General features: G+C 43.4%; 1 protein-coding gene across 1 annotated transcript in view; it reads left to right on the top strand.

Annotated features, from left to right (window-relative positions):
• The window catches only part of si:dkey-151g10.3 (serine/threonine-protein kinase WNK1), a 38,267-nt gene extending 15,740 nt beyond the window's left edge, over positions 1-22,527 (top strand). The window contains 24 exon segments of the mRNA XM_038721901.1: positions 2,100-2,272; positions 3,067-3,287; positions 3,682-3,839; positions 5,269-5,357; positions 5,472-5,691; positions 5,932-6,255; positions 6,419-6,537; positions 6,632-6,657; positions 6,660-6,832; positions 7,394-10,774; positions 11,063-11,106; positions 12,060-12,195; positions 12,306-12,422; positions 12,517-12,760; positions 12,880-13,032; positions 13,123-13,338; positions 13,341-15,316; positions 15,541-15,787; positions 17,350-17,630; positions 17,732-18,069; positions 18,302-18,537; positions 18,620-18,703; positions 18,792-18,955; positions 19,290-22,527. Of these exon segments, the coding sequence (XP_038577829.1) occupies positions 2,100-2,272; positions 3,067-3,287; positions 3,682-3,839; positions 5,269-5,357; positions 5,472-5,691; positions 5,932-6,255; positions 6,419-6,537; positions 6,632-6,657; positions 6,660-6,832; positions 7,394-10,774; positions 11,063-11,106; positions 12,060-12,195; positions 12,306-12,422; positions 12,517-12,760; positions 12,880-13,032; positions 13,123-13,338; positions 13,341-15,316; positions 15,541-15,787; positions 17,350-17,630; positions 17,732-18,069; positions 18,302-18,537; positions 18,620-18,703; positions 18,792-18,955; positions 19,290-19,865 (9,696 nt within the window). The 3' untranslated portion in view covers positions 19,866-22,527.
• Positions 22,528-23,235: the final 708 nt, after the last annotated feature.

Below are 23,235 nucleotides of genomic sequence, written 5' to 3'. Positions count from 1 at the left end.
CCATGTTGTTCGTCAGATCTGTTTTTGTGAGTTGCTGTTGTACCAAAGTTTGCCTAATGTACTGTAGCATACACATTATTCCCATCATTTTCAAACGTTTATTGAGTACTATTCACTTACATTTATCACATAGTCAGTGTGAGTGAGGCCTCCTAACAGCTATAATTGTATTTGGGTGTGTTAAGTAGTCTTTGCAATTGAAAGAGGACTGTCACACACTTAAAAAGCACGCGTCACCTTTTTTTCTAGAGATGCTTGTGTTGTGCCTTTGTGTGACTGTGGGTGTGTATGGGAATGTGTGTGAGGGGGGTATTACAAAGGAGTCTGTCTAGACACAATCTCACTAACTAAACTCTTTATGACCTTTGCCATTCCTAAGGCTGTCTCATGTAACACTCTGTGAGATACACCAAAGACGCTGAGGAGGCAGCAGACAGGGACACGCAGGCAAGCACTCTGTCTCCCACCGTGCCAGACAGTGAGGCAGAGTGATGCTCTGACTGAGGCAATACTCGATGACAAGATAAGGCACATCAGAGTGAAGGTGCCTGCAGATATAAAGGGAGAGGTACAGCAGAGACAGGCAGGACTGAGACCAAAGCATGGTTGGACACTGCACATAGTCAGGTACACGCACACATTTGCAAAAGCATGCATGCACATAGCAACATGAGGCAGTTGGTGTGAAAGGAATGAGAGCATGAAGGTAGACCTAGACTGGGCAACATATTCTTAGCCACCATAGTTTCAACCAGGAGCAGCCGTTTTGTTGATGGTACTTTCCTCTTGAGAGTTGAGGGGTGGAGCGATTGCCTCCACTAGTATTTCCAGATAAGGACAATGAATCAGTAGAGACACAGAGAGCAAAAGCTACCTGAAATATGAAACACAGACCCAGAGGGCAAAAGAAGCAGGGACATAAAATTAGCATGAAGATAAATATAGGGACAGAGAAAATCTGTCGATTTGCATGCAAACATTTGCAGTATATCGCCGGCCTTGATCGAGTTTTGTGTAAAGCAAAAAGCTCAACATCAATGAAATCGATCAGTGGAAAGCCAGTGTAGTGATGACTTCTATTTATAGTGAGGCCTGTTAGTGACACATCAGTGTCTGCCATCCAACTCCCTTGCAGACACACTGTTTTTTTTTCTCTCTTATATTTTGCTTTTACATAAACGGTTAAAGGTTGCCTGTTGATAAACACAAACTCACAGCAATGAGCTCTTTTAAGTGTGTTTTCTGTTCAGACTTTTCAGTATCATCAAATTATGCCCTCGATCGGCAGGTCACAAGTTCAAAAACGGCCACAGACCTGGAATTCTTCGTTATTTGTACACATGAAAGACATGGGCAGACATCAACAGTTGCTCGTGACAAGTCTAAAAATACACACAGACTTAGTGGGGGGGTCAGGATCGCCTCCACTGTAAAATGCTTTGACTGTTATCATCGTGTTTGATTCTTAAATATTAGATATAATAATATTTTTATTATTTTATTCTATTCACCATCACATCACATGTATATTCATAAACGCTATTTCCCATTGACTCGATATTCAGGGAATTTAAAGATATGTACATTTTTGTCTGAATACAGCAGATGTTATTGGTGAGCGCACGAAAGGTTTACAGAAACAGAAGAATACATATGAATACACAAATAATACAGAACATAATAGGTTTTATAACTGCATAACATGAATGAGTCTTAGGCCTTACAAATAACCTGTGCACTAGCATTTAACAAAGGGATTGCTCAATGTAGTCAACGGCCGTCTCTGTTCCTGTGGGATGCCGCTCATCTCAGTGAATTGGATTTCTGCCGCGTCTAGTCTGTCCGCCATACTGGGGATGTGTGGCAGATTCAGTATAAATGTGTTTTATGGAGCTAGGGCTTGGGTGTTGTCTGAGCACTGCTGCAACTCTGTATTGCTAGTACCATCTAGTGGAAGCAGGTTTAAGTGCACAGTCATGGGCGTGTAGTGTCAGGTAGCCTCGTAATGTATAATACATAGGAAGCGCTCTCTAAAGCTCTAGGGAAGCAAATGTTCGCATTCACGCCATATAATTTGATGTGTACCTCTCTCACCTCAGGACCGCAAACTGACCAAGGCAGAGCAGCAACGCTTCAAGGAGGAGGCCGAGATGCTGAAGGGGCTTCAGCACCCCAACATTGTCCGATTCTATGATTCATGGGAGTCTGTGCTCCGCGGCAAGAAATGCATCGTACTGGTCACTGAACTCATGACTTCAGGAACGCTCAAAACGTCAGCAAAAACGTTTCTATTATTCTACTCAATTGTTATTTGAATTATTCTTGACAGCTCACTATAATTTTGTCGTTTAGATTTGTTGTTTTTTTAATTTGCATTAAAAAGAATCTTTTAGCCATAGTTTCTTATTGACATAAAATCCTCAAATCACAGAATACCTTTCTGTTGTCATGGCACCCACTAGAGTGACTGCCACAGTCGGCAGCTCTGTAGTGCAAACAGTTATACAGTAATGTGGCGCTTAAAATAACTAAAAATAAGAGAGCTAAGACACAGTATATATCATCTTTACATTTACATTTAGTAGAAAATCTAATGTAGTTTCTCTGGCTGTAGCAGTGTTCATTTTACCAACAGTGCAAACCAATAGTGGTAAACATGCCTTCATAGTTAGCAAATATCAACACATGGCTCCATTATTCAGTAAATGTTTGGCAGTGCCGCACCCCCAAAACAACAAAAAGATACCATGGCTCAAAGCTTCAGAGATATTTAGTATAAGTTATACTGTACATAACAAACTTTGATACAGCTAAACACTGTTTTCAGTTCTCTTTATGGGGAAGATAATGTATTTAATCAATATAAATTAATTGTTTACAATATGTATATTCATACAATATATTCAGTTAAAAGATGCATGTCCCATTCTCACGATGCATTGAAATTTAAAGGTATTATAATATTGTTTTGTCTCTCATTGTGATCATCTAGCTGTCTATCAGTGGTTGATTACAGTACTTTTCTGGGTTTGACTACAAAATCCTGCTTTTGTTCTCGCTGCACAGTTATCTGAAACGCTTTAAGGTGATGAAGCCCAAAGTCCTGAGGAGCTGGTGTAGGCAAATCCTGAAGGGCCTTCACTTCCTTCACACCAGGACTCCTCCAATAGTCCACCGGGACCTCAAGTGTGACAACATCTTCATAACGGGCCCCACAGGCTCAGTCAAGATAGGTGACCTGGGACTGGCCACTCTTATGCGGACATCCTTTGCCAAAAGTGTCATAGGTAGGCTACACTAGTAGACCAACTACTTTTGAGAACAATGCCAGACATATAGTAGCTACATCAGCAAACTGAGTCAGGACCTATAAATGTACTTTCCTTTGCATTCAGCGCTGCTCAGATTTTTACAGAGGGCTGTAGCTGCCTAGAGGTATACATTATTATTGACAGAGTCACTCTAAAATCCATGTGGGCAGCACTTAATTTAAACAGAGACCACTGATGAGATGTTGGCTCTGTGTTGTACTTTTAATTATTCTTTTGACTTTGAGGCATTAGTTCTCCATAGACATTGTTATGTGACAGTAAATACAGATTGTAAACGGTGATATTGGTGAAGTAGTATTTTAGCTGTTCTACTTATTTTTGACTGCGAACCACCATCTGGTCTTAACAGGAACCCCGGAGTTCATGGCTCCAGAGATGTATGAGGAGCACTACGATGAATCTGTGGATGTCTACGCCTTTGGGATGTGCATGCTGGAGATGGCCACTTCAGAATACCCCTACTCTGAGTGCCAAAATGCTGCTCAGATCTATCGCAAAGTCACAAGTGTGAGTCTCTCTCTTTTTTTAAATAGCATTTTTAATTTAACAGAGAGAAGTAGAGAGAAAAAATGTGAGGGCTAGAAAGCTAAGAGAGAGACAGAGTGCAGGTAGTTCAGTGCCCATAAACAGGTCCATAGTGGTGGTGGTGGGGGGTCTCTCTTAAGTCAGAATTTGTTAACAGCTTCTTTACTTGCAACCTTTACAATCTTCAGCAGGGTAAAACCTTTACCCAAACCGTCAGGAATAATTCCAAGATACAAAGAGAAAAATTACACATCAATACTGAAGGCCAGTGTCTTTATTAAGTGTCCTATTTTCTTCCAGAAAAGCTGAATATGTGGAAAATATATATTCAGGCATGGTCCACTTGTACTGGGTCCCAGTTAATTTGGATTTCTGCATGGGGGTTATAAAGAACTGAATCAATTTTTTCCAGTAAATATCCTTCTAGATTAATGAAGTGGTGAAGGTACACTGAGTTTCCCAGATATGTAGCCACACCTCCACAGGTGTTTTCCATCCTTATTTCTTTTCCCCAACACACACCTTATATAATGTTGTTCACCGAGGTGATACCCTTGAATAATTTGCCTATAATCCCTTTGTTACTTTCGCCTTTATAAGCATCTATAAAAATCGGAGTCATTTTTGAGGGCTTTTCAGGATTGGGACCTTTAATCTCCTTTAGAAAAAACAAATGGCGGACCTGTAAGTACCTAATAAAATCCTGTCTAATCAGTTAAAATGACTGGCATAGATTCTGAAAGTTAAGTTCCCCGTTTGATACAATTCTGTAGAGGATGCATGGGTCCATTGCCTACATCTGTGATCATACAATGCGGGTATTTAGTGTGGATCATAAGCTGGCCAACATAGTACTTTCATCTCTCTATGAAACTGAAACAGTTTAACTACCTCCAGCCATAGCTTGATAGATAAACACACTCATTCTGTGATTGGAAAATTCCTTGGAAATATCCTTCCACTTGGCTTCATAAGTTGAGTTAAACCAGAGCACTAGCAATCTTAACTGAGCAGACAGATGATGGTCCCTATGCGTGGTAGTGCCATAAAAATATCTTTAAAATATCCATAAACAAAGGTACCCCTGAGCCTAGGTTTTGGAGTGTTACTTACCAATACGTTACCTGCGTACAAACAGATTTTATATTCTACTCCTCCTATAGTTATACCCTCCAAAGCTCTTTCCTGTCTGATAACTTGGGCCAGAGGTTCAATAAAGCGTGAGTCTCTTTGACTGCATTACTCTCATACAAACTCTGCACGTTTTTGGTGATGACATGTGTACACCTAATTCTTAAGGCACCTATCTGACTCTATGGTGAAAATGTCTTCAGGGATCATACACAATATCCCAAAACCAAATTCCATTGTTTCCTGTTATTGTGATTAATTTGCCTTTTTTTTCCTGCAGGGTATAAAGCCAGCCAGCTTTGATAAAGTGAATGACCCAGAGATCAAAGAGATCATCGAAGGCTGCATTCGTCAGAACAAGAGCCAGAGGTAAGCATGTTTTTACTTTCCTGACGTGACATAGTGCACTGTGTCATGTAGGACAATTAACATACTGGTGCCTGTTTCACCATCTCTGCTCCTTTTTTGTCTTTCCCTTGACAGACTCTCTATCCGAGACCTCCTCAACCACGCATTCTTCGGGGAGGACACAGGGGTCCGGGTGGAGCTGGCAGAGGAGGACACAGGCACCCAGGACTGTCTGGCTCTCCGGATTTGGGTTGAGGAGCCCAAGAAGCTGAAGGGGAAGCACAAAGACAATGAGGCCATCGAGTTCAGCTATGACCTGGAGAACGATAGCGCTGAGGAAGTAGCTCTAGAGATGGTAAGATGACAATTCATACCTGACTTGTAGAAACAGGGTTTCATGAGTGTCCAGTGTGGGATTGGGTAGTCTGGGAAATGGTTTTGATGCTTTAAAACTTAAAGAAAGGTCAGGTCAGGAAAATCCTTCACTACCTTTATTAGTTATTTCAAGGTACCTCCTTCTGACCTAGATTCTCTCAGCCTGCCTCTAGTCATTAATTACTCTCTTTCTCTCTTTCTCTCTCTCTCTCTCTCTTAGGTGAAGTCCGGATTCTTCCACGAGAGCGATGCAAAGGTGGTGGGGAAATCCATCCGGGACCGAGTTAATCTGATCAAAAAGTCACGGGAGCGTCGACAGCAGCAGCTCCTCCAGCACCAGCAGGGCTTTGAGGAAAGAAGAGACTCTACTCTTACCGCCCACACCTTTCCTCATCCATCCTGCCTGTCCTCACTGGGGCCAGGGGCAGCTGGACAGACTGGAGGGGGGGAGCAGGAGGAGGGCAGGAGTCTGAGGAGCTGCCTGAGGTGGACCAGCATGTCAGGCAGCAACATATTTTCAGTGGAGCAACCCTTGGTCTGCCAGGTAGAGTCTGCACCTTCATGATTTATTTCATACGCCAGTAGTTTATTAGAAAGGTACGCTATGAGTTAATAAAACGTCACGGCTGCATTACTGACATGGTGGACGTTTCTAAATGTTAGTTTACGTTTTATATTACTTTTTTTGTTGTTGTCTTTTCACTTAGAAGGTGAGAGCATTGGGTCTGCCAGCTGTGAATCTTATGCAAGTGGACAGAGCCAGGCGTACTCTCAGCAAGGGGAATCATACACCCACCCTCAGACTACTCTCCCACCTACAGCATCGGTACATCTACATGTTTTTACCTCCTTCATCGTTGTTTTCTAACGATTGTACTGATAAGTCTCGTTGTTCATTAACTGTTTTCTTGCACTTACAGAGCTCTGGCACATTGGCTCATCCTCAAATGCTCCCCATTGGTGAGAGTGGAAGTGTTCCAAATGTGCCTATTGGCCAGAGTGTTAGTATGTCCGGCATGTCCATAGGCCAAAGTGGAGGGGGACCTGTCGGTCAGACATTTCTTCAGCCCAGTACCATGGTTCCACAGGTATCACCAAGTGTCCTTCAACAATATTTTCAGGTGAAATGGGTGATGATACTAATTTGTATTAAAATGAAAGCCAAATTTACCCCAGGGCTACAGCATTTAACATTATTGTTTATGGAAGTAAAACTATAATCCCACTACCCTGTCACAATTTGTGTTCTTTTCCCTCAAATAACTATTTGCCATCATCCCCATAATCCTCTGAGATTGACCATCTGACTGTCCTCTGTACAGGGTTTTCCCCAGGAAATCACTTATTACAGACGCTGTACGATAATGGCCTAATAGCCTCTCTCAGTAATTATACTGTAAAGCCTTGTATAACATGTAAAATAGGGCCTCTTTTTACCTGTGGATTAATGGTTTTCTTTATTAAAGTTTATGTGCTATTTCTAATTTTAGCTATGCAGTGTGTATTTTGGTTAAAGCAGCCCACCTCTGCAATAAAACCCTGTGGGAAACCCTGTTATATAAAATTAAATGTGTTGATAACTGATGCTCTGTGCCAAAGCTTATTCTTGCCTAATTTTTCTACTACTTTCTTTTCCCTCTCCTTTCAACACCCATCATCACACTGCCATTATCACTGAGTAGTCACAAACATTCTCATCAGATACAGTTCAAACCACCACTCCCCATGGGTCAATAGCCCCCTCACAGTCATACATGCCCCCTGTTTCGCAACAAGCCCCCGTTAATGTTCTCTCTACATCTATGTCAGTCAGTGATCCGGCTGGACTATCGGTAACCATTGTGCCCCTCGTTCAGCAGACCCAACCCCCTGCCACTCCCATGCAGTGCACTGACATCATTCCCCAGGCAGCACCCCAGCAAACACAGCCTGTCATGATCCCTCAGCAGACTATTGTCCAACAACAACAGATAGGCATGGATCCACAGACCTCCACTCTTCAGCAGCAGCCGCAACAGCAAATTGAGGCCCAGGCCACTCTGCTCGAACAACAACAAGCTAGTGCCACTCAGCCACCAACGGAACAGCATCCACAGAGCCTTTCAGCTACAGCTGTCCAGAAACATCAGCATGATCCTCAGCAGCAGATCTATGGACAGCAGCAGCCTGTTCCGCCTGTCCACACAACTCCTGTGCAGCAAGTATTACCTACACAAACAGGTATGGAGCAGCGAGCTATGTCATTACCACAGCCAGGGGAGCACCCTCAGAGTTACAAACAGCAACCAATAGGAGATCCTCGTGAGCAGACCATGATACAACCACAACAACTGCAACAACAGCTTCAGCAACAGCAAACTATGTTACAACAGCAACAACAGAAAGCTTTACTGCTTGAGCGACATCAGACATATGTCCAGCAGCAGCTTGATCAGCAGCAACAAAAAGCGTTGCTTCAACAACAGCAACAACAGGCCCAACTACAATATCATCAACTGGAGCAGCAGCAAGCACTTATACACAAGCAATTGTTGGATCAACAACAGCAGCAAGCTCTTATTCAGCAGCAAGAGCAGCAGCAGCAACAGCAAGCTCTTGTACAACAACAGCAACCACAACAAGGACTTTTACATCAGTTAGAGCAGCAACAGTCACACCCTCCGTTACAGCAACAGCAGCAGACCCAGTTATATCAGCAAATTGGACAACACCAATCTGGAATACAAAAAGAACCAGAGAAGCAACAGCCAAGTGGACAACAGCAGCAACAAATTGTATTGCAGCAGCAACCCCAGCCGACTCAACAGCAGAAGGAACAACAATTGCAGCAGCAGGCATTGCTCCTACAAATTGAACAACAACAACAGCAAGCACTAATACAACAGCATCTGCATCAGCAGGCTATTTTACAACAGCAGCAGTTACAACAGAAAGCTCAGCTACAGCAGCTGCAACAAGAGCAGCAACAAGTGCAACTCAAGCAGCAGATAGAGCAGCAGCAGCAAGCGCTGTTTCAACAACAGTTAGAACAGCAGCGTCAGCAGCAAGTCCTGTTACAGCAACAACAAGCGGAGAGATTACAGCAACAGGCTCTGATACAACAACAGATTCAAGGGCAGCAGCAACAAGCAGCCATCATTCAACTTCAGAAAATTGAGCAACAACAGGCTGTCCCTATTCCACAAAGTAACAGTGAGCAGCAAATTCAGCAGCAGATAACTGATATACAGCACGCGTGTATCCCGCAACTAAACACCGCTCAGTTTACACCTCATACCACTCTCACACAACAGCAAGCAGCATTGATCCAGCAGCAGCAAGCGTTTGTTGCCCAGTCGCAGCATCACACCTCTGTAATGGAACCTCATATCCCAGTTGGAGCTCCAGTCGGCACTGAGGTGATTCAGCACCAAACTCAAATTGTCTCACAGGCCCAGGTCCCCATGGCGATTCAGACTTCGCAGATCCCTGCCAAGACGTCTGCTGTTGTCCCAGTTCAGGTCCTTACCCAGCAAGGACAAAGTGAGAATCAGGGCCAGATTCCAGTCAAATTAATAGCCCAGTCCACAGTCCAAGCAGCTAAGGCCCAGCTCGAGGCCCAAGTAACTCCTCCAGCGGCAATGATCCAGGGACAGACTCACATCATCCAGGCGCAGCAAATTCCTTTACAGGGTAGTTATCCAGGACCTGCCACTCCCACACAGAGCCATGTAACTGCTCAGCCATTAATTCAGACTCAGCCTCTGCACCAGGGCCAGGGCCCAACTGTAGACATTCAGATGATGGGACAACAAAGCCAAGCTACTGTCCAGCCTCCAGCTGCAATTACCTCAATTCCCAGTCAGATCCAACGTGAGACTCTTGTTCAGCAAAATGCTCAAATGCCAGGGCTCATTCAGCCCCAGCTCCAGCAACAAACTCAAGGCCAGCTACCTAGTCAGGTGCATGCTCATGCTGCTGCTGGCCCTCCATATGTCCCTCAGCCTGCCCACCAAGCCATGCCATCAGTACAGCAGGATATAACTCATATTACACAGCAGCAGCAGCAGCAGCAGCAGCAAGACTCAGTACTGCAGTTTCAGCAGATGATTATATCTCCTGGCTCAGCTGGAAGTGTTGGAACTACAACAGATATTCGCAGTTCTGTAGCTGATCCTGCAAACTTTGTCGCCGCTCCTCATCCTGTGCAGCAGGATGGGCAAGCCTGTGTTCCAGGGCAAACAACACTACATCCAGTTGTTCAGGCCCAGCAGCAGCCCTTAGGAAGCACTGCTGACCCTTCAGTCATTCAGCCCATCTCCCAGCCTATAATACCTCAGTCTACTGGACAATACCAGCAACAGCTACAGCAGCTGTCTCAAGCACAGCAACCACTAGCTCCGCCTCCTCCACAGACCCAATCACAGGCGCAGCCCATCCCAGCTCCCATCCAGCAACCACATCCTCTAAAGCAGGCTTTGATACCCCTTGACGATAGTCAGCCGCTACCACAGTGTCCACCTGCTTCACATCTGGTGAACAACCCTGCTGCACAAATAGTCCCGAGTAACGTGGCTGAGCCTCAGTCTCAGAACACAACTCTGCCCCTCTATAGTCATCTAGTGACAGGCGCACCTCCCTCTCCACAGCATCAAGCCAAGCAAATGCTGCCAGCTCACACACACACACAGACCAGCATTCAGGCCCAATCACACTCCCAAACACATGCACAGATACAGGCTCATTCTCTCACTCAGACACACACTGACTCACCTGTTGCTGAACAGTCTATTCTGCCCCAAGCTGTCTGTCCTGCACAACAAATGCCCCTCAGCCCCTCTCATACCTCATGTCTCCCAACATCTCTACCATCTCTCCCATCCCTGCCATCCCACCATCCTGCTGCTGCCCCTGCGCCAGAGCTGCCTACACCAGTGGCCCAGATTACCTTACCAGGACAGGCCGACTTTATACCTACCTCCCCTCCGCCTGTCACTGCTCTACAATTGCTTGATTCTAATGCCCCCAAACTGCCCCAAACCTCGCTGCAAGACTGTGACCTTTCCCTTCTGGGCATTGCTCAGGTACAGAAAGAATGAAAGTTTGCTATATTAATTAAGACATTATTTTATTTTGCTGACTTATTGCTGAATTATTGAGAATACAGCTGTTATTTAAAAATCTTTGGACTGCCTTTTTGATGTTAATTCTTAAAACATGAGTATGTTCATTGAGCATTAAATTCATCATTAATGTAATATCCAGTATACCATTATAGATTTACATGCATGTGATGTTGCTTATGGTTTTTTGGTGGTTTTTTTCTGTGTACCTGCGTACTCCTTTGTGTCTGTATTCATGTTACTCCACAGGATGGTCCGTACCTGTCAAGTACAGAGCGTCATACTTCGTCAGGGTATGTCTCATGTCATTACTGTCTGACGTTTTCCGTCGGTGCATGGAAGTCATGCAGTATGTCCGTTCATCAAGACTAAAGCTATATGAGTACTGATACTGGGAGATTCTGAAAGCCTTGAATTGAACACAGCTGAACAAGGCAACAAACTAATTACACTTCAAAACACACTGAGCCTCATGCATGAACAGTGTATTCTTATCTTAGACCTGTTTTATTATTTTCTGTGAGGCTTGCTCGTATGAGTGTCTGATTCACCAAACTCGCTTAATTGGACAAACTTGAAATGGCTCGTTTCAGGCTGATGCCTGTTTTGTGAGATTCTGTCATTTGCCTAATGGACGCCCTAAAATTGAGAGTCATTATGATATGGATATGGTGAACAAAATACTCATTTTGAATTAAGTTTGTCAATGTTACATAGTGTACATTAGTTAGTTTTGGCATAACATTTAAACTCCAAATTCATTCAGAGTAAAGCATTAGGATTTCAGTTCAAAGGAGTGTTGTTTGCCCTGTGGAGAAAAGCAGACTATCTGTACATGACGGACATGACAGGTCTGGACCACTCGTGAATTTCGTTCATGCCCAAGAGAAAATTTAAGGTGTAAATAAATTGGTGAATGCCACAAATTCTCTTAAATCATGTGTATTTGCCACAAATCTGTCCATACGAGGCACATTGTTTGTCTGTATTGCCCATACATACATAGTGGTTAACAATCTTTTTCAATATATCTGTATAATGCATTTAGAATTATGTTTGTTGTGTTATAAGATTCTCAAATGCACAACATGTTGTAAACAAGTACACATATTCCATATACATGTTTGGCTTTTACATCAGTTTCTTCTCTACTCCCAGACTGTTACAGTATGTGGTCAGTGTCTTGCTCTGGCCCCTGTCATTTACAGGATGATGTGTAACAGCCCTAATACCTTACCGCCCACAGGTCTGTTCCAGCTAACGGAGAAGAAACTCTTCAGCTGTTGGTCAATGGGAAGCTGGAGAAATTAAAGACTCAAAGACGAGCTTCCTGTCAGAGGCCTGAGAAAGTTTCACATCAGTTTCAACTGAGCATGCTCCAGGTGAAAAAACAGCAACAAATAACCACCTACAGTGTATTGCTAAATCCATGTATACCAATAGATTTTGAACAGGACAAATATCTAATGTTAAGTTGTCTTTTCCTCCCTAGGTGTCTGGCAGTGGGGACAATATGGTGGAATGTCAGTTGGAGACCCACAGCAACAAGATGGTGACATTTAAATTTGACATCGAAGGGGATGCACCAGAGGACATAGCAGATTACATGGTAGACTGCTTGTGTATTACCATAGTCTGCATTGCTTGCTAAAAATGAATCATTCTGTCTAAATAATTGTTGTTTGGTTGCATTTTGTCTGTAGGTGGAGGAGGACTTTGTCCTTGATGTAGAGAAAGAGGCATTTGTTGACCAGCTTAGAGCCATTGTTAAGAAAGCTCACGAAATTCTTCAAACACATTCACAGGTATGTTGATTTGCATATTTCCGTCTATCACATTCTCTCTTATTTTTCAGTTTTTTATCAAATAATGATGAATTTGAGTCTTTTCTTTATTAGACTGGATCAACTGACCAGTTGCATGTGAGCACTCCCACTAGCTCTTCAAGTGAGTTATGAATATATTGTTTCTTATTCACAAAAAAAGTGGCAATACATACTGAGAAAATGCTGTATGTCCTGTAATTTAACTTGTCGTAACCAGTAAAATATCCATATGATTTTCAGTGGACTCAGTGCCCCAGTCCTCCCCAGTGGGACGCTGGCGTTTCTTTATCAACCAGACCATCCGCCATAGAGACTCTCTATCCAGCCAGGGAGCAGCCACACCACCACCCACTGCAGAAATAAGGATACCTCATTCTTCTAAAACAGAGAATGGTGAGCTTTCTTTTAATGCTCTGACTCATTAACATGACTGAGCTGGCAACATAACAGAAACTAACCATTTGCTCCTCTCTGCGGCTGTAGAAAGTGAAGGATCCCAGAGTTTGGAGTCCTTGACTGGAATGGCCTCTCCCCCCTGCACCACCTTGTCTGCCACCTCCCCTCCAGCCTCCACTGTCTCAGTCCTAACCTCTGTGCCCCCCTCAGCCACCGCTGCCCTGCTCCTCTTACAGCTGCCTCTGAGAGCATCTCCGCACCACCCTCCACTCCTGAAGCCTCTGTCCCTGTTACTGCTTCAGGGAGTCTAGAACTGCCAAGCCTCACCTCAGCTTCTGTTGATCAAATTCCCACTGCTCCCTCATCCACAGCAGTATCTGCTACTGCTAACCTCCCCACCATTTCCACTGCTCCTACTGTTGCGTCTCCAAAACCCACCACCATTCTGCCTGATATCCTCACTTCTCCTGGAAGCAGTGGTTCCTCCACTGTAGGTCAAAGTATAGTGGATACAGTGATAACTGCTCCAAGGTCACTTGTGCCTGCAGCGGACCGTTCTTCAACCTCTTTTCATTCCCCTCCTCCTGCTACTGCAGTGACCTCTTCTGCTGTAAGCCAACTTGGGATGGAGCAGCAGCAGACACTCACCCAGGTGGCCACACCATCCCCAAAACATCCACAGCCACAGCCACAGCTACAGCCACCGCCACAGCCTGCATTACAGCAGCAGGTACCAGCAGTTCAACAGCAACTGCAGGCAATGCAGCTTGAACAACAGGCACAACAGATACAGCAGGCAACATCACAGCAACAACAGCTTTCACAACATCAAGTGTACCAAGAACAAATTCAGCTGCAGCAGGAACGAGTCCTGCAACAGTCTCTGCAGCAGTTACAACACCAGCAATTAATGCAGAAACAAATACCACTTCAACAACAGCTGACTGAGATGCAGGTGCTGCCTCGGCCTGGTCATACCGAGTTGTTACAACAGTCTGTGCCTCTGCAGCAGTTTCTGCCACCGTTGCCCCTACAGCAAACCCAACAACCCCTTCTTCAGCAGCAAACATCACAGTATACCCCACAGTTTCTGCAACAGCCTCAGATACAGCAGTTGCCACAACAGGTTATGGCACCCCAAGTTGCAGTAGTGCCCCTACAGCAAGCCCACATTGATCACCAGCAGCAGAAACAGTTAAACCTACAACAGACAATACACTTACAGCAACAGCAAATGGTACAACAGCAGCTACAGCAGCAGCAGCAGCAGCAGCAGCAGCAGCAACAACAGCAACAGCAGCAGCAGCAGCAGCAGCAGCAGCAGCTGTTCATGGATGCTATGGCTTTAAAGCCAGATCAAAGCCAAATGCTGCCCCTGTCAATTAGTCAACAGTTTCTTCAACAACAGGCACAGCTAAATGTTAGCCCTGTACCGCAACAGCAGATTCCACAACAAACCCAAATACCTGCTGAGCTGACACAACAACATATACAGCTGCAACAGATGGAGCAGCAAGAAGAGGTGGTGAAAGCAATGGACACACCACAGAAACAGCAGCAGTTTCCACTGCAGAAGCAGTCCTCTTTACAGATGTCTGAGTCCGAGGTGTCCGCAGGAGAGGCGAGCTTCTCAGAGGACCCATGCAGCTGCTCTGCCCCGTATCCCCCTTCCTCTGACTCTTCTCTGCCTCCCCTCCACCTGGGCACCACTGACGCCCCCTTACCCGCTCTATCCCTCACAATGACCCCATCTCCTGCCCAGCCCTCCTCCGTGGCTGAGTCAGACAGTGAAGGCCCCCCTAAAATTGAATTTGTAGACAACCGCATAAAGACCCTGGATGAAAAGCTTAGGAACTTGTTGTATCAGGAGTACAGCAGCGGGACGGCGCTGGCTGGGGGAGCTGCCTTGGGCCCTACGTCAGCTGCCTCCACATCAGCGGGTGGAGATGAGTCATCTGAGCCACAGTCGCTTCACCACCTGTCTTTCCCCCCACCTGCCTCCTCCTCAGATACTTCCCCTCACTCCTCATCCTCCACTACTTCCTCCACCACCTCCCGTTCCTCCTCCACCTCCCCTGACCCGGAGAGGGAAAGGGGAAGAGAGGAACCTTCATCAGAAGTGCCCAACTTTGCGGAGGTGCGCCCTGTGGAGCAACAGCCTGGCCCATCTCTCCCCTCCACCTCTGCCTCGTCCACCCCGCCTATCTCTCTTCTGCCTCTCAGTCAGGATGACTCTGCTGGGCTCCAGCGCCCTCCTGTACCAGGAGAACCAACCATTCTTGTGAGTCAATACCACAGATCAGATTTTGAGTAAATTCTCTAGCAATTTTCTTTTTCACTGTACTGAATTTACATTCTCTTACTGTTAATATTTCAGTTTATAGCTGTGTAAATGTGACTTCACTGCAGTTATTTTCAGATGGCTGTTATTATTATAAATTTTTAAATATTGTCTCTCCTTTTTGAACTCCATGCAGCCACTCTTAATTGTCTTAACTGTTCTAGGCTGTACCCCCACACTCTGACACCAGTACCACTGGAGACGCATCGTGGCCCCCCAATCAGCACCCGATCCCCCTCCGACATGGACAGCAGAAGCACAATGCAGGAGGTGGATATTTTGGCCTAAACCTGACATGTCCTAGTATCAGAAATCCTGTTAGCAAGAAATCCTGGACTCGCAAATTCAAAAACTGGGCGTGCAAACTGCGCCACTCCGCCAGCTTGTTCAAGAAGCCCAGAGTCCAGCAAGGTAGCGTCCTCTTAGGGAGCGAAAGAGAGAGCGAGAGAGAGAGAATGGGATGTTGGGGCATGGACCTAAATCTAATATCTAGAACTAGTTTTAACATAGTAAAATAACTTTATTAACCAACAGAAGTGAATAACTGTTAACGTTAAAGGATGTTAATGTTTACAGGTAAATAATCCTGTTTTTGTATATTGTAATGTGACAGTAGTCTCGATGTAATGTCAGTGTTGACATCACTACATACATTATTGTTTGTTTATTTTTTTCACCCCTGAATTTATTTTTTGCTTAATTTAATTTTCTTGGCAATCTTTCTTTTTGCATGGGTTACTCACCCAGGGACGAGAACAGTGGAGAGTAGAGGAGGGTGGAAGATTGGCACAGTGTAGGAAGAGGTTGGCATCAGAAATCTGATGCCCATCCCAGTGCAGATGAGCTCTGGAGTAAAGCCCAGCTGTGCCTGCGCCCAGGACACATCCCTTCATATGACCCCCCCCCCCCCCTTTTTATGCCCCCAAGTCTGCAAGCAGTGCCAACAGCAACCATCTCACCTTCTCACCCCCACCTGCTGGCTCAGTGTAGACAGCACCATGCAACTCACGTCACAACACAGATAAGATAGATGCTAAACTGATAATTTGTAATCAGTTGTCGTTCAGAATATGTGAATGCTTTCTGTGTCAAATCGGACAGTATAGCTTTGCTCCATTAGGCTATATGCTGTAGTTGTAGTAGACGCATTTATAAAAATTACTTTTTCAGATGCATTGCATTACCTATTATATTATATTCAGATTATGATGAAAGTCATAGTTATTATAATTAATTATTATATATTGTGCACATTACCCAGGGCTTACAGGTTACTGCCAGGTTCTATACATGGGTAGGCTTTCCATATGCATAAGCTTTATCACGCTGTGAAATTATTCCGGCCATCTTGCATGTGTTTGTGTTCATATGTGTAATATGTGTAGCAGCCGCTAGTGCATATGCATGAGCACGTATGTTATGTTCTACACAAGTGACTAATAATGGATTGTTATCTGTAAGTAACACTTAAATCAGATCAGGCTTAATATGTAAATGTTGGTCGTAAATTATGCAGTGATTATCCATGTGCTCACTTTGCTAATGTAGTTATCCCAAATATCAAACACACTGAACAATATCACTGTGGATTTGAGCCCAGATCTCAAATTTGATATTGGGCTTTGTTGTCTGGTATATGAGTGGGAATATGGTTAGTCAGTGAGAATGAGAGAGTGGATGTGTGGGTGGGTAGGGGTACACTGTTACAAACATTCAACTGTCATTTCCACAATATGTTTTTTATTATTATTATTATTATTATTTAATGACTTGCTATAATTTTTGTTTTTAATGAAACAAGCATTTACCACCCCTTCCCACACACCCATAACATGTTTCTCTTAAACATGTATTTGTATGTCCACAAAAACTTCAGTTTGTTGTTTACAATTTAGAAAAATAAACTCCACATATGTTTACACATTTCATTTCATTGCATGCAAGCCATGCAAGTCACAAAACTGATGATGTGTGATATGGATGGGTGATTTTTAACACTGTGACTTTGTGTTCGTGCCCCATGTCTATCTGTGTGCATCTTGTCTTTCTGTCATGTACATTTTCTCGTGTCTGTTGCTTTTGTGTGTCTACGTTGTCGTTTATGTACCCTTTATACCCGTGTCTCCGTGTCTTCCCTATTTTGTTTTTCATCCCTATCTCTTTATCAGATGGACGTTCCAGCAGCCAGGCACTTAGAGAGGAGAAGGAGGCGCCACCTCTAAATCCACCTCAGTCACGCAGAGGACGATTTCAGGTAGGAGCAGTAGCACTGATTTTATCTTTGCCACTCATTAGTCTGAACTTCCAGGGCAATGTGGACAAGCAGCTAATGTGTCCCACATCTTATGCCATCAGGTGACTCCAGTGCCACAGTCCTCTCCCCCGAAGGATGCGCCATCAGGCCATAGTAGCACTCACAGGAAAGTGGGACGGTTCTCTGTAACCCAGGCTGAGACTAAGAAACAGGACAGGCAGACTGACAGCTCTCCGGTGTCTCCTGATTTGGAGAGGGAGAGGAGGAGATCTCGGGCAAAGGAGGGAGAGAAAGAAGAAAGTAGGAGAACCCCAGCAATGGCTCACCTGCCTCGAGGTCATGGGCACAGCCATTCACCCCTGGGGAGCAGCGATGATGATGATGAGAGTGAGCTGGAGGATGAAGACTTGAGAAAGGAACTGCACAAGCTTAGAGAGAAGTAAGTCAGGGAGGGGAAATATTTAACGCCGTTATTGACAAGATGTTTGTCTCTCAGTGTACTATATTTTCTAGTTCATGTCTCCGCTAATTGTTGTTTCTTGCTTACATAACATTTTTTCACCCTTTCGTACTTTTTTTCATTGTTTTTCTCTTTTTTTCAGCTCATAATTTGACTGAATCTCAGAATTCTCACCACTTTCTCCTCTCTGTTGGTGTCTCTACCTCTATAGGCACATCAAAGAGGTGGTATCCCTTCAGGCCCAGCAGAACAGAGAGCTGCAGGAACTGTACAGACAGCTTCGTTCCCTCAAAGACCAAAGACAGAGTCTGCCTGCCTCCCTGTCCAGAACCCCTCCTCTTCCCACGGCACCTCCTGTCCTCTCTCCCCGCAGGCCCAGGCCAGCCAAAATCAAGCTCAGGCCCCGGCCTCACTCTCACATGGATAACAACGGAGTCACACACTCTGGTAATGCTTTCTCGCTCACTTTCTTTTTTTCCCCACTTGTGGCTTGCTCTCTGCATAAATGTTTCTTGTATCTCTCATCTAGGGATTCAGCAGGCAAGTAGTTTCTCAGGTGGTGAACAGAGTAGACTGCCCCAATACTGCAACCCAGACCACCGCCCTAAAAGAGGTACGGTTTGTCATTGATATATCAAAACAACACATAATGTAGTGACAATCAGTGGTGATGATGATGCGTCCCCCTCATTTTTCCACAGATCACAGTCCTCCAAGAAAAAGCACATTCACAGATGAACTGCACAAACTTGTTGATAATTGGACAAAGGAGACAGTGGGTCCTTCCCTGCCCAAACCATCACTGAATCAAATCAAGCAGATTCAGCAGGTGCAGGAGTTGGGAGGCTGGAGCCAGCCTACTGAAGTAGGGCTGCACACTATAATATGCATTAATTTTTAATACCATACAAAAATAACATTTAATATTTGGTCAGACAGATTGTTGAGGTTTTATCATAATGCTATGGACATGGTCGTGTTTTTGTATTGCCAAACAAATCACTGGCTCGTTCTCATAAAGGGTGTCCATTGTCATAAAATCATAATATATGATTAAATAAAATAAAAGAATAGTTCTGGGCAGAAAAGGCAGAAATATTCTGTATATTATTGATGACTTAAAAAAAGAGCCAAATGTACCAAAGCATTATTTTTGTGGTGTAATACTCCCTTAGTACTCATTACTATATTCCATACAGGTGGCTCCACCAGGTTGGTTTCCAGTGGCGCCAATAAACCCCCAGGCATCCGCGGCCCCTGCTAGCTTGCCTGTGGCAGCCCCTTCCCATTACACAGGTGGAGGGAGCCTGTCCACCCTGCACTCTCCGGGACCACAACCACAAACACACATGGCTCAAGTGCAACAGATGCAGCCAAGTTTACACCTCCATCAGTCTCTCCCCCTCCAGCAGATGAGTTATCAGCAGTCCCCGCTCCGCCAGCAGATCCCGCAGCCCCGGATGCAAACTCCCGTACAGTGTCAGTCACTACCACAGACACAACCCATCCCCCAGCTGCCCCAGTCACCACCCCAAAGCCAACCACTGCTGCCTTCCCAGATGCCCACATCTCCGGTGTCCACGGCCGTGTCTCTGCTGCCCAGCAGTTGCACCACAGCGCCCACAGATAGCACTGCTGCTACTGTGGGGACATTTTGCTCGTGTTCCTCATCCGCTTCCACCTCTTCCTCCACTTGCTCTACTGCTGCTATACCTTCCAGTGCCAAAATTCACCCAACACCCCCCAACTCTACTCTTCCTCTGGGACAGAAATGAAACCACAGCGAAGTGTGAGGTCAATATGAAGGTGCAAGAGATGGAAATACTATGTAAATCAGGACGTAAAGCAGTTCCATTTGGAGTGTTAGTTTTGTGTATGCATATGAGAGTTGTGACTGCAATGAATATATGGATCCCAGTGTACTTCTGGATGAGATGGGGAGTGAATGTGAGAGATGATTGATTATGGTATGTACAAACAGAGGGTAATATGGAACACAGCAGCTGGGGTTTATGAATCATAGTATGTTTGGGTGTTGAGATGTATAAATTCTTAAATGTGTGAGTGTGTGTGTTTATGAGTGTGGGTGAGTGTTTATGGATTATCCGAGTACATATCCCTCATGTCCTTTTACACAAATTAACGTTCATGTTTTTGTTTTCAAACCAACTCAGTTGGACCTGAACTCTCCCTAAGCAGAGACAAGGAAAACAAAATATTTGACAGTGTGTTGACATTTTTTGTTTAATTTGTCAATGCTTACAGTGAAAGGACTATCAATTTTAAAAGTGCAATTAGTAATGGTCATCTAAATTGATCAGCATGTACTGTATGGATTTGTCTGTAAGGGATAAAATATTTTTATAGAAGCACACTGACGAACTCAAGACGCATCGTGATAGGATCTTTTCATGATTGTTATATGATATTTTAAAACTAGGCCTACAGCACAAGGCATTTCAAATGGGCAATGAAAAAATAATTAAACGGCATGTTACACAATAGAGCACGGGAAAATTATTTGGCTACCATCGTTACCACAATACAACCAAACACACCGTTGCAGTATTGTGCACGGTACAGCATGTGCTTCATTTGTATTATTTTATGTTTAGCAGTTGTAACATAGAAACAATCTGAATTACCATGGTGATAGGATATAAATTCAGATGAATTCACATTATGATGGCAAATGGAAATATGCCATTTATGTTCTGTGGATAATTGGGTATACTCAGCCCAAGATTGCATGACCTTATGACTAACTTGACTTGCCTGAGTGCAAACTACTTGCACTCGCTGTATATTCACGAATCTCTCATTTACTATTTGTAGCCTACTGAGATAATTTATCAGTCATGAGTAAATTTGCTGTCGGTATGATATGCTTTCACATTTGACATTTTCACTTTCAGTTTGAGCTCCGCATATCAAAGGATATCACAGTGTCATGCTGAGGAGTAAGCCGAAAAAGAAAAAAACTGCCAAGTTATTATAGACTGGGGAGACCATGTGGGTTATTCCCATATTGCCTTTTAAAATTACTGCATTTTTTTGTGGGTGTGTGAGTGTATATTTTTTCTGTGTGAAAAAGCTTTGTGATAGTCCCATGGTATATTGCATTAAAAATTACATCCCTGTTTCTTTCATTCAAAGCGGCCTCTCAAATGTCACTGTACCCAACTGAAAATGTTTACTTTGCCTGTGCTTTGGGCTTGTTTCCTCAAGAAACAAAACAAGTGAAAGGTTAGACCAGATACCGGTTGTAAGTTTGATGTTCAACACCGTTGTGAGATCCTCACTTGCCTATTTGTCGACTTTGGAGCTGGACAAATTCCTAATTTCAATTGTGAACTATTTAGTCTTTGACCATAGGCTGTCAGTGTGAATGCATCTGTCAGAAGCTGAACTGACTCAAGTCAAAAAATGTTCTAAACTCACTTATTTGTAGATGCAGAGATACACTGAGTAATATATCAGCAGCGGATATATTACCGTACATTTTATTGGGTTATCAGTGCACTTAGCCATACACACATTTGACCATCGATTCATTAATACACATTTTGACATAAGAAGTAGCCTGTAGTCAAAGTATTTCTGTTGTTTTATTGATAGAGATCGTGTGCCACTGAAAACAAGAGATTGTACCGGTTGTTAAGGACTGCTAAATGTGAGTCATAGACATTTAAAACATGAATGGTTAAGGAAGAGGAGTTTGTGCTAAAGGGTATGGTTTATTCAGAAACTGAAATTGCATAATCTAGAATATGACAACAATTTTCTGTATTTGTTGCTTTTCAGGACAACACATTGTCACAGAGATGTAGTTCTTAATTAGTGAATGTGAGATTCTGTGCTGTTGTGTCTGATACTAACATGTTGACTGCAAGCTACAGCTTAATGATCATTGTTCATGATGTGGAGCTGGCTTTGTCCTTGAAGTGTTACCAAAATGTTATCTAAAAGATAAAGATTATTTTTGTATTTTGAAATGGGGTTGTACAAATTGTAAAATTGTGTCCTCATCATTATAAATCAGAGGTTATTTAAAACTAGAAAACACTGGTTTTCATCCCTGTTTATATGGGACTCCCCTGCCTTGATATACGTCTGAGAGTTTTTGACATCTTATTGACATAAGATGTCAATAAGTTTTGAACCATGACAACCTGGAAGATAAATAACAGAATGACATAAGCCTTCCCGTTGGACTGCAAGTCAGATTTAATACAATTAAAAATTAATGCAACAAAAATCAGGGGAGTCCCAAAATGGCATTAATGAGAACCAATTAGAAAAGGACATTTGGGCAGAGAAACCTCAAATAGTAAAGTAAGTTGCTGGTGATTTAGCCTCTGTAAATTGTAACTAATTCAACTGTTGATTTTATTTATGTTTTGTAACTAATCAAAATAAATGATGTTAAACATCAAATTATGACACTGTCTGGATTTTTACATGCCATAACTTACCATGGCAACCCGTGTACTGCAAACCACAAAGACTTAATGTGGAGGTTTAAGGTGGCAAATCAGAAGTCATCGCAAGACCAGTGCAAAGGCAAAGTGGCCTAAACTTTACACTGCTGACAGGCATTTTCTAAACATAGCATACCTTCTTCATTTGAAATAAATGTTTCTTCCTTCCAGGAAACACCTTTGTGCAGTACAAAGTAAAAGTCAAATTGCAAATATTTGAACCTTGAGATAGGGATCCATCACAGTGAAGATTGTTGTTGTTTAAGGTAAGTTATGACATTATTGCCCAGAAATCAAACTAACAAAGAATGTGTCTAACAAATGCAGTAAAACCCAGGATCAATTGACAAAGTCTGCATTCCATTAGCACAGAGCCTAAACGATAGTAATATGATTATTAAAATAAGTTGATGAAATTGTATTGATACAAAATTATTGCAAACTATATTTTTTTAATCTAAAAACTATGGGATACCTACAATCCTGCATGTATTTAAGGCAAATGTAATCAAAGTAAAATAATTAGGCTACCACATGCAAAAACAGGAGGAATAAACCTGACTGAGTATGAGGTAAACAAATAGCCTACATTAAAAAATAAAAATTGATTTATACCTTTAAAAGCTTTCATAGTGACGAAAAGATGATGCTTGAGGAAAATAAA

The sequence above is a fragment of the Micropterus salmoides genome, unplaced genomic scaffold, assembly GCF_014851395.1.
Source record: "Micropterus salmoides isolate LMB-PRFRI ecotype aquatic unplaced genomic scaffold, ASM1485139v1 Ms_hic_scaffold_16, whole genome shotgun sequence".
Classification (NCBI taxonomy): Eukaryota; Metazoa; Chordata; class Actinopteri; order Centrarchiformes; family Centrarchidae; genus Micropterus; species Micropterus salmoides.
This window is presented reverse-complemented; position numbering and strand designations above follow the sequence as displayed.